The sequence below is a fragment of the Xyrauchen texanus genome, chromosome 34, assembly GCF_025860055.1.
Source record: "Xyrauchen texanus isolate HMW12.3.18 chromosome 34, RBS_HiC_50CHRs, whole genome shotgun sequence".
Taxonomy (NCBI): domain Eukaryota; kingdom Metazoa; phylum Chordata; class Actinopteri; order Cypriniformes; family Catostomidae; genus Xyrauchen; species Xyrauchen texanus.
The window spans coordinates 31253011-31267768 of NC_068309.1; the positions used below are offsets into that span (position 1 = coordinate 31253011).

General features: G+C 37.4%; 1 protein-coding gene across 2 annotated transcripts in view; it reads left to right on the forward strand.

Annotated features, from left to right (window-relative positions):
* Nucleotides 1-13814, forward strand: part of LOC127627700 (cytoplasmic polyadenylation element-binding protein 4-like) — a 44623-nt gene extending 30809 nt beyond the window's left edge. For both annotated transcript variants that reach the window (XM_052104202.1, XM_052104203.1), the window contains 6 exons: nt 1560-1730; nt 1840-1929; nt 2777-2895; nt 3014-3128; nt 7260-7441; nt 9866-13814. In XM_052104202.1, coding sequence (XP_051960162.1) covers nt 1560-1730; nt 1840-1929; nt 2777-2895; nt 3014-3128; nt 7260-7441; nt 9866-10093 — 905 coding nt within the window. In that variant the 3' untranslated portion in view covers nt 10094-13814. The remainder of the gene's footprint in view (nt 1-1559; nt 1731-1839; nt 1930-2776; nt 2896-3013; nt 3129-7259; nt 7442-9865) is intronic.
* The last annotated feature ends 944 nt before the right edge of the window (nt 13815-14758 follow it).

Genomic DNA, 14758 nt, shown 5'->3' on the forward strand with positions numbered 1-14758 from the left:
TTGTGCAGCTGCACACACACACACACAGGACATGGTTGTGGCTAACTCCCTTACATAAACTCTTGTAAAGCAGCTCAGGCCTGTGTTCTGTCACGTCAGGAGGAAATTTGCTGGAGTGGCTTGAGCCAGAGGACTCAGTCTAATACTGCAACCCCCACCCCTCATTCTTTATCACTGCTGAAGCTCTGCTGCAGTGCTACATGACCACAAACTAGCCAACAGATGCAGAGAGACACTGACAAAATGTTCTTTTAATAATCTGTTGGGCTTCCATTTTGTAGAAAAATGTGGCCCATATTATAGCTGCAATGATAGTTCGACAACAAATACGTGTGCACACATCTGTTTTTCCTTTTCCACACATGATTACAGCAAGTTGTCACAAGATTGTGGCTTTATTGCTAGTTAAATGGGGGGCTTGTTATATTGTTTGTAAGTGGATAATTATGGCTACAAATTTGTATTGGATAAGACTTGTTCAAAGCCACTGTAAAATCTGTAAGCTAATATTATAAGTAGTCAATGTTAATAGTGCTGGTGTCGACAGACTTCCCAATTTGATTTTCTTCCAATTTACAAGCTCTCATTGATTCTGATTCCGATTCCGGTTCAGTTTGATTTGATTCTGATTAATTTTGGTTTATTTCAGTTATAATGTCCATTTTGCTTAAAAAGATCTCCAAGCCAATGCTGTAAATGTTAAATGGAACCATATAACTTGGTACATTACAAAAATATTACAAAAAAAAATTACATACTAAAAAAACAACAACTACAGGGCCCAAACAATTGAGTTAAATTGCTATTTATTTAACATGATAATGCTTTAATATAAACTTAACTAACTGAGATGCTCTTTGCCACATTGCAACATATTGTTGTCCAAAATGTGCCAAATATAAATTAGTTTAGGAAATAAGCTGATTCAAATTTACCATACACAATCTGTCTTCATATGTCTGATACAATCACTGATTAAACGTTGTTGATTCATATAGTGATTATGTGAATGTGCCTTTGATCATCAGATTAAAACTGTGGGCTTTGATTTGATTGATTTATAGGAACTAGAGGTCGACCGATAGGGGATTTTGCAGATATCGATATCTAAGGTAGTGGAAAAGGCAGATAACCGATTAATTGGCTAATACTTTTTTAAAAACAGTTCTTAGTCTTTTCATGCTGGGATGGGTACAGATAAAGTGGCTACAAGAGTTCAAAATAAATACAATCCTAGATTTGTTTATCAGTCAACCAAAATCCCAATAGTAACCTACAGATGTGCTGAAAAAAACTATGGGCATAGATATGAGCACCTGTTATTTATAAAACCAAAATATCGGTCTACCTCTAATAGGAACCCTTTAGACATACTGCAGACTTTAAAAATATCTATGCTTTCAAAATTTCACAATCAACATGACATCATCTTTACAGTGTTGTTTGGGCTCAGCATAATCCGTCAATCTAATTAATTTCACTCTGTGGTGCAGGGACATAGCATAGACACTTGAGACACTCCATGCCAGACATTAACTCATGCCTTCTCCCCCTTTCAGGACACTCATCCCTGTTTCCCATGGAAGATGGCTTCCCAGACGAGGAGAGAGCTGATCAGGGTCTGCCCGGCCTCGGATCCCCCCACTGCTTCCCTCACCAGAACGGAGAGAGGGTGGAGCGCTACTCTCGCAAAGTCTTTGTGGGTGGCCTCCCCCCTGACATAGACGAAGGTATAAAAGTAATTTAGGGTGACCTCTACACTGCTGTTTTCATTATAGCATGCTTTCAAATCTATTCTGAGAAGTCTCTTATTGCAAAATGTGATATTATCTTTCCTAGATGAGATAACTGCTAGTTTTCGTCGCTTTGGGCACCTGTTTGTGGACTGGCCTCACAAAGCAGAGAGCAAGTCATACTTCCCCCCGAAAGGTGAGCTGAGAGTTAGCAATACTGGCACTTGAATAAGGTTACGCTTTAAAAGGATAGTTCACCCAAAAATAAAAATTGTGCTTTGTTGGTCTTGGGCCACGTTCACACTAAGTTTTAATTTCAAAACGCAGCTTTTTCGCGTCGTTTTGGCCATCCGTTCACACTGAGACATTTTTGACCACAAAAATTTAGCTTTTCGAAAACGCTCTCCCAAGTGAATACATTTGAAAGTGCCATCTACTCATTGTAGTGTGGACAGGGGAAACGGAGATATCTGAAAACTATGAGGTATTTGTTGTCATGTGATTCATTCATTTAATCGATTCAACCCAAAAAATCAATATGGCGGCCCATGTTGTAGCACTATTGTTGTGCCTGCTATTCACTTTCATAGTGTTGTTAAAGATAAATGTAACTTTTTACAACCTTCACAATGCATTCCTTCAAATTCGATGGCAAATTTATTCTGAATGGCAGCCTGGCAACTGAACACGAGGACAACTGCGTTTCAGACCGCACACCGAATTTTTGCATGCGCATTAAGGGGTTTTCATGTATTTTAGTGTGGATGAGCAAAGTTTGGAAAACGTTTGAAAACACCAGTGTGGAAAGAGCGTTTCGAAACAAAACTGCAGTTTCAAATGTATCTGGATTTATGTGGATGTAGCCTTTAAGGCACAGTTTCTAAAAACTGCTTGTTTCATTCTAAGCATCAGATAATGGTTCTAAAAATACAAAATGGAGTTTTTTTGCCACAAACCACTTAATTAGAAATGTATTTTAATTAGATGGAGAGTAGAACTGACTAAAAGGACTGCTTGCTAACTCTAAAATGTTTTTTATATAGGTTACGCGTTCCTCTTGTTTCAAGATGAGAGCTCTGTTCAGGCTCTGATTGATGCCTGTATCGAGGAGGACGGAAAGCTCTACTTGTGTGTTTCCAGCCCCACCATTAAAGACAAACCTGTAAGGATGAATTAAACTGCTGCTCATCAGCTCAAATCAATCAACATGTAATAATGTGATCTGTCTGTTTTTGGTGCAATCAATTGCTATTGCTTTTGTTGACGTGATTTTGTAACAGGTCCAGATTCGTCCATGGAATCTTAATGATAGTGATTTTGTGATGGATGGATCACAGCCCCTGGACCCCAGGAAGACCATATTTGTGGGTGGAGTGCCGCGGCCACTTCGTGCAGGTAATGTGGTTGATGTGGGATTTCTTTCTCCTTTGTATATTTATTCAGTATTAGGGTGTGGTCAAACTAGACTTGGGACTCTCTTCACTTCCATTCAAACGCATCCAAATGTGCGAGACAGGAAACACAAGCTCCTGCGAAAATATTTTGCATTCAGCTGCACACCAATGTTCAAGCTTGGCAATTTTTGACCTGCAAATTCACATGACAAGACATGTGACCAATAGAAGATCGAAACGTCACACACTGACACCCTTGTCTCCATACAACGAATGCATATTCACTGAACTGAATTAATGAACCCACTTGCTTGATCTAAACAAAATGGGTGTAATTAGGGTTCCCACACATCCTGGAAAACCTGTAATTTTGTTAACCACAAAACATTTCACGGTCGGACCACAGATGTTTTTTAATACGAATTCACACCTTGAGTTGATAGCGTGGTGATTCGGACTTCACACCTCGCGATGTGAATTAATGTTCAATAATTCAACTATTGGAGTTACTGCATGTAGTATGTGGGAAAACACGGACTGAATCTAGTCCTAAAAATGACATTAGCTATAAAATGCAGAATGTCATGGTATATGAATGATTATGACCAATATGAATGTTTGAATGCACAATAAATCAAATAAAAAATTTTATATTTCCTAGCAGAATAATTACTTCAAAACTGAAAAGTCTGTGATTTAAATAAATATATAATCTGCAGTTGATGCATACTTCAAAATGAATGTGTAAACCTGGCTACTTGTACACCGAAAGCACCTCATCATGATCATCATGTGCACTCGTGTGTGTGTGTGTGTGTGTGTGTGTGTGTGTGTGTGAGAGATGACAGAGAGCAGAGCACTCTGAAGTGTGCAGCACATGCAGAATATATATTTATTTATTTAAATCACTGGGCCATGTAGTGAACTGCTTATTAGGAGGTAAGAAACTACCATCAGAAACGGACAGAAATGCCAAAAAAAAAAAGCATGATTTAAATGAAAGCATGTGTTTTTGCTTAAGTATAACACTTGTTGGGCACATAAAATGTCTTTGAAATGTCCTGGAAAATTGTGCCTTGAAAAGAGTGGGAACCCTGATCATTTTAATGCTTAGAATCTGGACTTTACAATGCATATAGCTGATCCTACTAATTCTGAAATAAACTCTTTTTAATTTGCTTACTAATAAGAACTTTTTTGTCCTCATAATTTGCAAATTTGTCATCTCTATTATATTCAGAGTTGGTAAAAACAAAGATGATGACATAGCCATGTGTTATATATCGTTGGAAAGGTCTCAATAAGTAAAATGCAATGGGCAAATTTGTTTCATTCAGAGACCAAAATGCGGTGAGTACTAGTGTCTGAAATTCCCACAGACACACATAAATATAAGAAACAAAAGTGTCTTTTATGAATAGTTCCAGTCTAGGTTGGGGAAACCATAACAAGAAGGTTGTGGTTCCCCTCCACCATCCCCAGCACTCACAAATAGTCAAGTTTTTAGAATGCAAAATAAGGTTTTTATTTTACATTAAATGAGAAAGGAGGCTTGGATCCTTCTTGTGGACTTCAGTTCTGCTTTTAACACCATCATCCCAGCTATTCTCCAGACTAAATTAAACCAACTCTCTGTTCCCACCTCTATCTGTCAGTGGATCACCAGCTTACTGCAATTTACAATTTCACTAGGGAAATTCATGTCCAGCACCAGTATGATCAGCACTGGTGCCCCCCAGTGATGTGTGCTCTCCCCACTATTCTCCCTGTACACAAATTACTGCACCGCCAAGGAGCCCTCTGTCAAGCTCCTGAAGTTTAAAGATGACATTACTATCATTTGGCCTCATCTAGGATGATGATGATGAGTCTGCATACAGAAGGGAGGTTGAACAGCTGGCTGTCTGGTTCAGTCATAATAACCTGGAGCTGAACATGCTCAAAACAGTGGAGATGATTGTGGACTTTAGGAGGAACACCCCAACACTGACCCCCCTCACCATTCTAATCAGCACTGTGGCAGCAGTGGAGTCATTCAGGTTCCTTGGTTCTACCATCTCACAGGACCTGAAGTGGGAGACCCACATTGACTCCATTGTGAAAAAGGCCCTGCAGAGGTTTTACTTCCTTCACCAGTTTAGGAAGTTCAACCTGCCGCAGGTGCTGCTGATACAGTTCTATTCAGCAGTCATTGAGTCTGTCCTCTGCACTTCAATACCTGTCTTGTTTGGTTCAGCTACAAGAAGACTTGAAAGGACAGTTCGTACTGCTGAGCAGATTATTCGTTGTGCCCCTGCCCTCCCTTCAAGAACTGTACACTTCGAGAATAAGGAAAAGGGCTCACCCAGCCCATTACCTTTTTGAACTGTTGCCTTCTGGCCAGCACTACAGAGTACTACTGATTTGGATTCTGAAAAAGGATTCAGGAGGGGGCAAAGGACAAAATCATAAACTAACGTTTATTAATTCCTAAAGGGGAGTCAGCTAAATTTCCTAGAATAGAAAATGGAAACAACAAATGTACTCAACTCCTTTTCTACACAAAAACAAGAGAAAACAGATATTAAACAAAATGGCACCCACCTCCCTACAAATACACTTAAAGTAATCAGTCCAAGGCACACTTGACTTAGGACAGTACCTTTTAACACCAGTTCACCCACTAGGCATGAATGCAATCTCAAAGGATATACAACACATTCTCAAGAGCGTATAACAACATGTCTGAGCCAGGAGAGGGGAGATGGGAATGAAGCTTTCCAGCAGCTTTTATCCTTCAGCAGCTCACAGCCAGACCAATCAGGAGAACTCCTCATTATTGCTCTCACCTGTTAGCGATTAGAGTGAGAGGGAGAGAGAGAGAGGGGAGAAAAGGCACAATAGACATTCCCACACCAAAATACATAACAAAAACAGATACAATATTACACCACACTGAATACATCTTACGAATTCCTTATAACTTCCTGAAACAAACATGTAACATGGATAATGACATATTGTAAATTAAAACAGACTATCCCAATTGAAACGAGCCCAAACATAACATAATATGATGAGTAGGTCTTTAAATATTCCTCAAAGAGTGTACATGGAAAGACGACGCACAAAAGGGCGCTCAACACACTGTGTGTGTTTTGTGCGCTTGTGTGTGCACACATCCAAGGACTTTGTGTGTTGACCTAAGGTATTGGGATGCTCCTGAACAGTTAATATTTCTGTATTTTGTTGTCTAATCCATTCATTTCCAATGGCCGATCATATTTGACTGGGAACACAACAGGTGTAATAAAGATAAAACTAATAAAATTGAAATAATATGGTTCTATAGTCCATTGCATTGTCCGAAATAATTTTGCATGCTCAGCCTTGTGTGACTGTGCCTTAAGTCCTGTTTATTTCCTGTTTCTAAATACAGAGTTGGAGTAACTAAGTAGTGACACCTTGCTGTTTACAAATAATTGTGTAACAGTAGCCAAGCTATTTTAAATAGTGTATTTTGTTTAATTTATTTATAAAAAAAAAAACATATTTTAAGTCTTCATTCACAGGTGTTCTTAAAAGTCTCTTTGTTTTATTTTACGGTTCTTGTAATAAAATATAACTCTAGTTATATATACTGCAATAATATACTGTTTTCTATCTCTATGGATTCAATTAGGCTATATAAATTAGGATATTGTTTTGCTTTATTAATTGTTTTTAGTGCAAATTTGTGTTCTGGATACATTCACACTTAATGAGACCCTGATTGTGTTTGTGCTGGATAAATAACACCGTTTTACATAGAGTTATAATTGCATTGATAGTAGCTTTAAGCTTATTTATACATTATTGCTCTTTCGGAAGCTTCAATTGGACACGTTCATTTAGCAGCTTGTAGTGTAGCTTTCTTGTTTTTCCCAAAGGGTAGCTTGACTGTAGCATAATTACTTTTAATTAGTACAAGCTTGTCAAGCTAGTTTCAGAGCGGTTTCCCCAACACTGCTTTTACACATGTAAACTTCAGAGTTTCCATTTTCTTTTAGTATGTAGGAGCGGATACGGTCCGGTTTGTTGTACTAGACAAATTATGTGTTCAGCTGTGTGTTTGTAGACATTGACCATTAATTATGTTATGTCTTTGTGACAGTGGAGCTGGCGATGATCATGGACCGGCTGTATGGTGGTGTGTGCTACGCAGGCATTGACACAGACCCAGAGCTGAAATACCCCAAGGGAGCAGGGCGGGTCGCCTTCTCTAATCAGCAGAGCTACATTGCTGCTATCAGTGCTCGCTTTGTACAACTGCAGCATGGAGAAATCGATAAACGGGTCAGTGCTGACTTCCACAAAAAATACACATGCACACTCCCCTTCCATGAAATCGCATTGATCCAGCAAAGCTTCATAAACACTCGAGCAGAATTTGGACTCTGTTCGAACTTCAGTTTTGACTTTCCAATATGTTTTGCATGTAGTTTCGTTTGCAATTTGAACTTGTTTCTTTGATTTGGTGCTGACTTATTAAAAATAAGAAAGATGAGCAGTTTTTAGAACCTTGTCCTGGTTTTGGTTCTCTATATTATAATATAGACATATTTGGTGGAATCACACGAAACCTAACCTGAACATGTCCGGGCATTTACCAAAACCAAAATAAAAAAATAATTTTCATTTAATTTAATGTTCAAATAATAAATTAAATTATACTCCAAAACCATATGACTTTCTTCTCACAGGGTGTATTTTTAGTACAATGGCAGTCAATAGTGCCTCACTTTAAAGCTTTAAAAGGACCGAAAAGTATAATTAAAGTAGTCTGTGCGACTCCTGCATCATATTCCAAGTCTTCTGAAGCCGTACAATAGGTTTTGCAGAGTAAAAGCTTTTCAGTTAAAATCTTGACATCTGTTGAGAAGCTTGTTCACTTGAGCGCTAAACATCACATCAACGGACTGGTTCAATCACTAATTTGATGTTTATGTTGAACTGACAAATGTAATTTTGGACTTTCATTGACACCTAGTTCTTATTGTACTTCCAAAAATACTATTAATTTATTTTGTATAAAGGTTTTTTTATGAGGTGCAAATTATTGAGTGAACCATTAAATATGCTTTATCATTATGAAAATAATGTTTTTTTACACTCTTACCTGTGCATGTTTTATTCAATTTCCTGTTCCAGGTGTTTTTTTTTTTTGTTAAAACCAACATTGTTTTAGCCTTGTCCCATAAACAGACTTGCAATATTAAACTATGAAAATCAATGAGAAAATTACACATTTTTACATGTTTAAAACGATTCAAATCTAAACAAAAACTGAACTAAACATAAACCATTTCAATATTTTATGTGTGAAAATTATTCCTATACATTTGTCATAAATTACGACTGTCCCACAGTTGTCATTTCCACCACACCAAACAATTTATGTTTTTCAAAAGTAAGTGTACTTGTTTACCAAGCCAATAAAAGTGTCAGTAACTATGTTTCCATCCAAGTTGCGTATTTAATTTATGCAAATAAACATACTATTGCAAAGACAATGTGCGAATAAAGCCACATTTCATCCCAGGTTGCCTAAAGAACAAAATTGTCACTTCTGGAAACAGCCATTTTTGCCATTGTGGCTCTCTTATTAATAAAATACTCAGTTAAGAGACAAAACACACCAGAAAACTTTGTCTCATGTTTGGGAGCGACAGTTCTGAGAGCAATTTGTGTGTGCGTTCCTCCTTTCTTGTTTCTTTGCCATGTGGATCTATAATATATTTTTCAAAAGTGTCAGTAAACCTGCTCTTCAGCACAGTTCAAGTTTGTATTTGACTTATTATTAGCTCTGTAAAGTCTTTGCAGGATTAGTTTTTTCTAAACACTGTTATTTCAGGATGACCGGAGCAACCCTTCAGATGTGATGATTGGCCCGCTGGTTAGTCCAGTAATGAACGAGTTATTCAGCCACATGCACATCTTGTATTCCTAACAAATTCAATAGGAGTTAATTCTGTAAATCTGTTTCCATCATAGTTTATGTGCGTGTCTACTTATTGAATAAAACATTTATCCACCTCAAACGAGAACACGTTTTTTATGTGCATTTTGGAGATTTTATTCACATCTTGGAGTTTCCTTTCAGCAGATTATATTCAATATCCCAAAATGAGCATAAAAATCTGTATATGAAAACCCAGCAAGTGAAGAGCATGCTTGAGATGAAATATGAGACGAGTGATGTTTGGGGAAAACAAAGAATCAAGCTAAATGTCACTTGTGAGCAGAACATTTTTAATCAGCATAATTTCCAATCAAGCTGTAATGTTGACGAATTACGCAAAACGTGTACAAACTTTTGTATTTAGGATACTTAAAATGTTAGCTATGAAATTAGCCTTAAGTCAAAGAAGATGGCCATTTTTTTTTTTTTATGTTAAATGTGTCATTTCCATCAGTATCATTTCTGCCACAGAATTCTATTAAACACAACACAGAGTTGAGATGTGCTAGAAATGACACTGTGATGGGAATTTTAATGACTTTTAGGAAAAAGGATAAACATGACAAATCTCCTGTGCCGCATGTACATACACTGCTGGACATTGTTAGTAGACAAATTAAATGAACTATTGAGTTAAAAATGTTTTAACAAGACTTTCTAGATATCCAGTGCTAAAAGTGCCCAAATTTGAAGAAACCATTTAAAGTCAAGCGAGTTTGGACACATATGTAACTGTCTGCCTTTCTCTCTCTGTCCAGGTGGAAGTGAAGCCATACGTCCTGGATGACCAGTTGTGCGATGAATGTCAGGGGACTCGCTGCGGAGGCAAGTTCGCTCCTTTCTTCTGCGCTAACGTGACCTGTCTCCAGTATTACTGTGAATACTGCTGGGCGGCTATCCATTCGCGCGCTGGCCGGGAGTTCCACAAGCCCCTGGTGAAGGAGGGCGGCGACCGACCTCGCCACATCTCCTTCCGCTGGAACTAACGCTGATAGGCCAGAAGAGAGAGGGATAGAGAGGAGGGGGAGAGTAGGCTAGGAGTCGTCGCAAATCATCATTTAAATAAATGCACTTTTCTGTTGCTGGTTCCTTTTTAGTTTAATTTAAAAAAAAATATTTAAAAAAAAAAAAGGAAAAAAATAATTTGACATTTAATATATTTAAAGAAAATGGATGTGTATCCAAAAAAAGATTCAGGATGAAAATGTCTAATCCATCTCTCTATTTTTTATAACTTCATTATATTTTATTTTCAAGTGCACAGAGATGTGAATATATTGAGTATTAGTATAATTTGTCAGTAAATATCTGCATGACTTTAGAATTGGCTTTTTGTTAACATTGCAGTTGGAAGTATTACGTCCTATTTTAACTAAATCGGAAAAGACGTGAAAAGAATAGTTGCGAGAAGAGTGCACTTATTTCTTTGCAACCCAGAGTGCAGATGTGGTTTAAGATCTCAGTTGTTAACCAAAGCTTGGGATATGATAACAGAAGAAGCTAATTCTCTCAACGCTCTGTTTTTGTTGTTTGTAATTTAAGACCATTTTAATCTTTGTTTCCTGACGACAACAACTGATTTCACAACAGCTGTCTGGATTTGATCTCCATTTTGCAAAACATGCAAGATAACTAATACCTCAAGCTTAGCTGCTAGTTTAAGTCAAATATATATATAATAAAACAAGCTGGTCTCCCCCTTTCCCCCAGGACCACAGAAAAGGAAAATGACATTGGCAAAAGGCACATTGAGAAAATCTGCTCTGTCACTTCCTGGTTCGATACTTGGTTTCCAACAGTGGTTGGGAAACAGCATCCTAGTGGGGAATGTTTGTTGTTAATGTTGCTGTAGTCTGCCTGCAAGTTGGTTTAAATGCAAGGAACTTTTCATCATTTCTGGTCCAGCTCAGCTCAAAGCAACGGTCGTTCTCTCAGGCTGTCAGCGGCAAGCCTTTGTGTTTTTCGTTCAACTCGCAATATGTGTTGTAAGCCTTTACCCAGCCCATATACAGCGAAAGCTCCTTTTAAAGGGATAGCTGACCCAAAAATGAAAATTCTGCCATCATTGGGCAATTCCTTTAAGAAAGGAAGAATGATCAAACAATATACCTCCTGTCCTGCAGCAGCTGTGCCCACTCAGCCTGAGTGTGAAGCATAACTGAAGGTAGTCCATGCATCTCTCCACTCACATGCCCCTTTCCCCCCAACACTCACCTCAAACATTAAAGGTTTTACTTTCAGACATTAGGGAACCAAAGATGGCTGTGTAGTAGCTAGTAAAACCATGGATGTTTCTTTTTTTCTACCACCCTTCAAATGAAAACCTTTTCATTTTAGTTTTTTATTTTTGCCCCCAACCCTTTTCCCATTCAATATAAAGACCAGATGGGCTCCAGCAAACCAAAGATTGGCCTTGAATTGATCAGCATGCAGTTAAAGTCATAGTAACACTAGTGAAAACCACTGAACCCAGTGTATACTGGCCTTTTCGCAAGTCTACCCGCTTTTCCAAAGGTCAAACAAAGGCTTATTTAGTTCATCCGTCGGGTATTGTCAAGGAGTTTATGCCAGGCATCAGGTTTTGAAATGTCAAGTTTTAAACACTCGCATCCAATTCTGTAGAGCATCTTAATCTACTAGCGTTAAAGTCAGGGAGTTAGTGATCAATTTCAACTTGATACACTAGTGAGAAATGTATCCTTGTGTTGGCTTGATGGTGTTCTAATGCACCCGTTCAGCACTACTATCACTTGAGCTTTAGGGTGTGGTGATTGAACATTTTAGAAGTTAAACACTTTTTGAATTTACTGTTAATGAGATGGCAAAAATATATTATTATTTTATACATGGCCTGCTGATTTTTGGTACAGTGTTTTCTAGCTAAATTATTTTATCATGCACATATAAACATTTATGCACTACTTTTCTAAATATTTTTTCTCCCAACAGTCATTTTAGGCACATTTTTCACAAATGGAAAAACTCCTTTTTGCAATACCTCAATTTTTCACATTGTGAAAGGTAGCTTTTGTACTTTTGTTACTGAGAGATCTGCATATAGGGAAATTTTCATTTTAAGAGCAAAAAAAAAAAAAGTTGAGTGACTTTAATAAATATTATTTTCAATTATGCTTTTGATACATTTCAGTGCTGAGGAATCTTTACAGCTAAGCACACACTTGTGTTGATGCGACAGATCTGCAGAGGAGTGATCAGTGTATTATTGCTTAAGGTCTTGGCTCTTGTACACTAGATTAAAAATAGATTTAAAACGTCTGACAGCAGCATGGCAAGAACACGGTGTCATTATTGTTAATATTGCGAAAAACGGCTAAACATAAACTTGTCTCTTTGGTTTCCTCTCCGTAGCTGGAATATAAACTATAACAATATAAGGAGAATGCTAAATCTGATTCATGTTTAGGCTGATCCTCGTATCACAAGAATGGATGTTTGATGTTTAGATATTTTACCATTTGAAAATATATATTCCTGAACTGCCAACTAGTTCCTATTGTAATCCTTAGCATGCATGAGAGAAAAAAAACATACATGAATTAGCTATTGAAATTAATTGTTGTGATTGTGCACCAGATGTTTCTAAACTTTTAATTTGTGAAGGCCATCCCACACCCTGCACCCTTCCTATGTTATTCTCGATGAATTCCCCATAAATCAGTATGGGAAAAAAATGGAAATTCACGAGATGAAATTGAAATTTGCAGTGCAGGACGAGAGCATCATCTTCTAGTACGCTGTTGAAAAGACTTGAGAACTTAATCCCCACTCTCTGTTTGAAGTAAAATCTAAACCCGTTTGTTCGGAGGAAGGGGAACTTGAGACTTGAATGTGGTAAATGTTGCAAGTTAACTTGGAGTTGTTATGTGCAATACTTTTTTTGAAATTTTCCAGATAAAGACTCTTTGCAATGTAATTCTTTAATGCCATTTTTAATTGCAGACATTTAAAGAAGATGTTAATATGTTTTTCACAGTCATTTTCTACTGTTATTGTAATCCTTTTCATGCTGGTGTTTGTAAAAAAAAAGAAAGCAAACTATTTGTACTAATATAAATAATTGAAGTTATTTTTTAAAACATTAAAGGTTTTGTGCTCATTTGCTTATTTTGTTTATTTCAAGCTACTGTGATTGATTGCATTGTAATTATTAGGTCAACAATGTATTTAGCTGTTTATTGGTATATTTTTAATTGGAATGTATAATTAATTTTTATAATTTTGATCAGATTTTTGTTATATTTTTGAGGTGAAGCTTTTAATATGTTAAAGTGTCTAGTTTTTACTAATTGCTATATTGTGCTCCACAATATATGGTTCACATTTTTCTGAAGGAAAATAAATATTTAAATATCTGTCTATTAATGATGTTACTTAATGGCAAAATTTCAATAGTTTTTAACTGTGTATGGGAAGGTTGTTGTATTTATTAATAGCATTTTTTACTTAAGATATCACCTTAATTTTTATTGTCATTTCACTTTATAAGTTCCTATTTTTGTATTTTTCTTTCTAATTAAGTTATGTTATACGAAATGTCCATATTCTAGGAGTTGGTCTGTAAGTGCTAGTGAAGCAAAAAGAAAAATCTAATGTTATTTAATTGTTTGCAGCCAACTATTTATAACAATATGAATAATTTTTAAATATTTGTAATGTGAAATGTTGAATGAATAAAACTTAACTGTGACAAGACACCGAGTTTTGCATTTCTTATATATATTACATGTGCTTATAATGTTTTCACCCAGCTCTCTACATTTTCTCTTTATATCACATATGGATACTCGCAGATGCTACTATGAATTCATTTGAGTCTTTTTGTGGCTCACTACTTTAGGTCAGTGTTACCAGGACTTTAGTGGGTACTCCAACCTTTGGATAGTCCAACATGTCTGTCATCATATAACAATAATCAAATAAAATCTGCTTAATGTATTTAATTCCTTATAAGCTACTTTTATTGTATTTTATATCTTTACAGTCAAATTAATAGTGTGTGTGTACGTGTACGAACTGTAGGTTTTATATTTGAATTATTACAGCCTCAATAGCACCCTCTCTGAGTGGTGCTTTTTATGATATAATTCTTTGTTCCTTATTGTGTTCATTAGATAACAGTTTATTCTACATCTAAATTTCCAATATCCCTTGTTTGTAAATTATTTGAACTGGTATAAATCACCTCTCCGGGAACCAGCACCTTATCGTGGTGGAGAGGTTTGTGTGCCCTTATGATCCTGAGGGTTGTGTTGTCTGGAGCCATGTGCTCCTGGTAGGGTCTCCCAAGACAAAGTGGTCTCAGGTGAGGGGCCAGACTAAGAATGGTTCAAAATGACTCATGGATAAAACGGCAAGAGGAGGAGTTACCCTGCCCGGAGGAAGCCCGGGGCCCCTGTCTGGAGCCAGGCCCAGATGGAGGGCTCGTCGGCGAGCGCCTGGTGGCCGGGCTTGTCACGGAGCCAGGCCGGGCACAGCCCGAAGAAGCAACGTGGAACCCCCCTCTACATCCCTTGGGCCCACCACCCATTGGAGGAACCGCAGGAGTCGGGTGCGCTGCCATATGGGCGGCAGTGAAGGCCGTGGGCCTCGACGGACCAGACCCGGGCAGCAAAGGCTTGCTCTGGGGACGT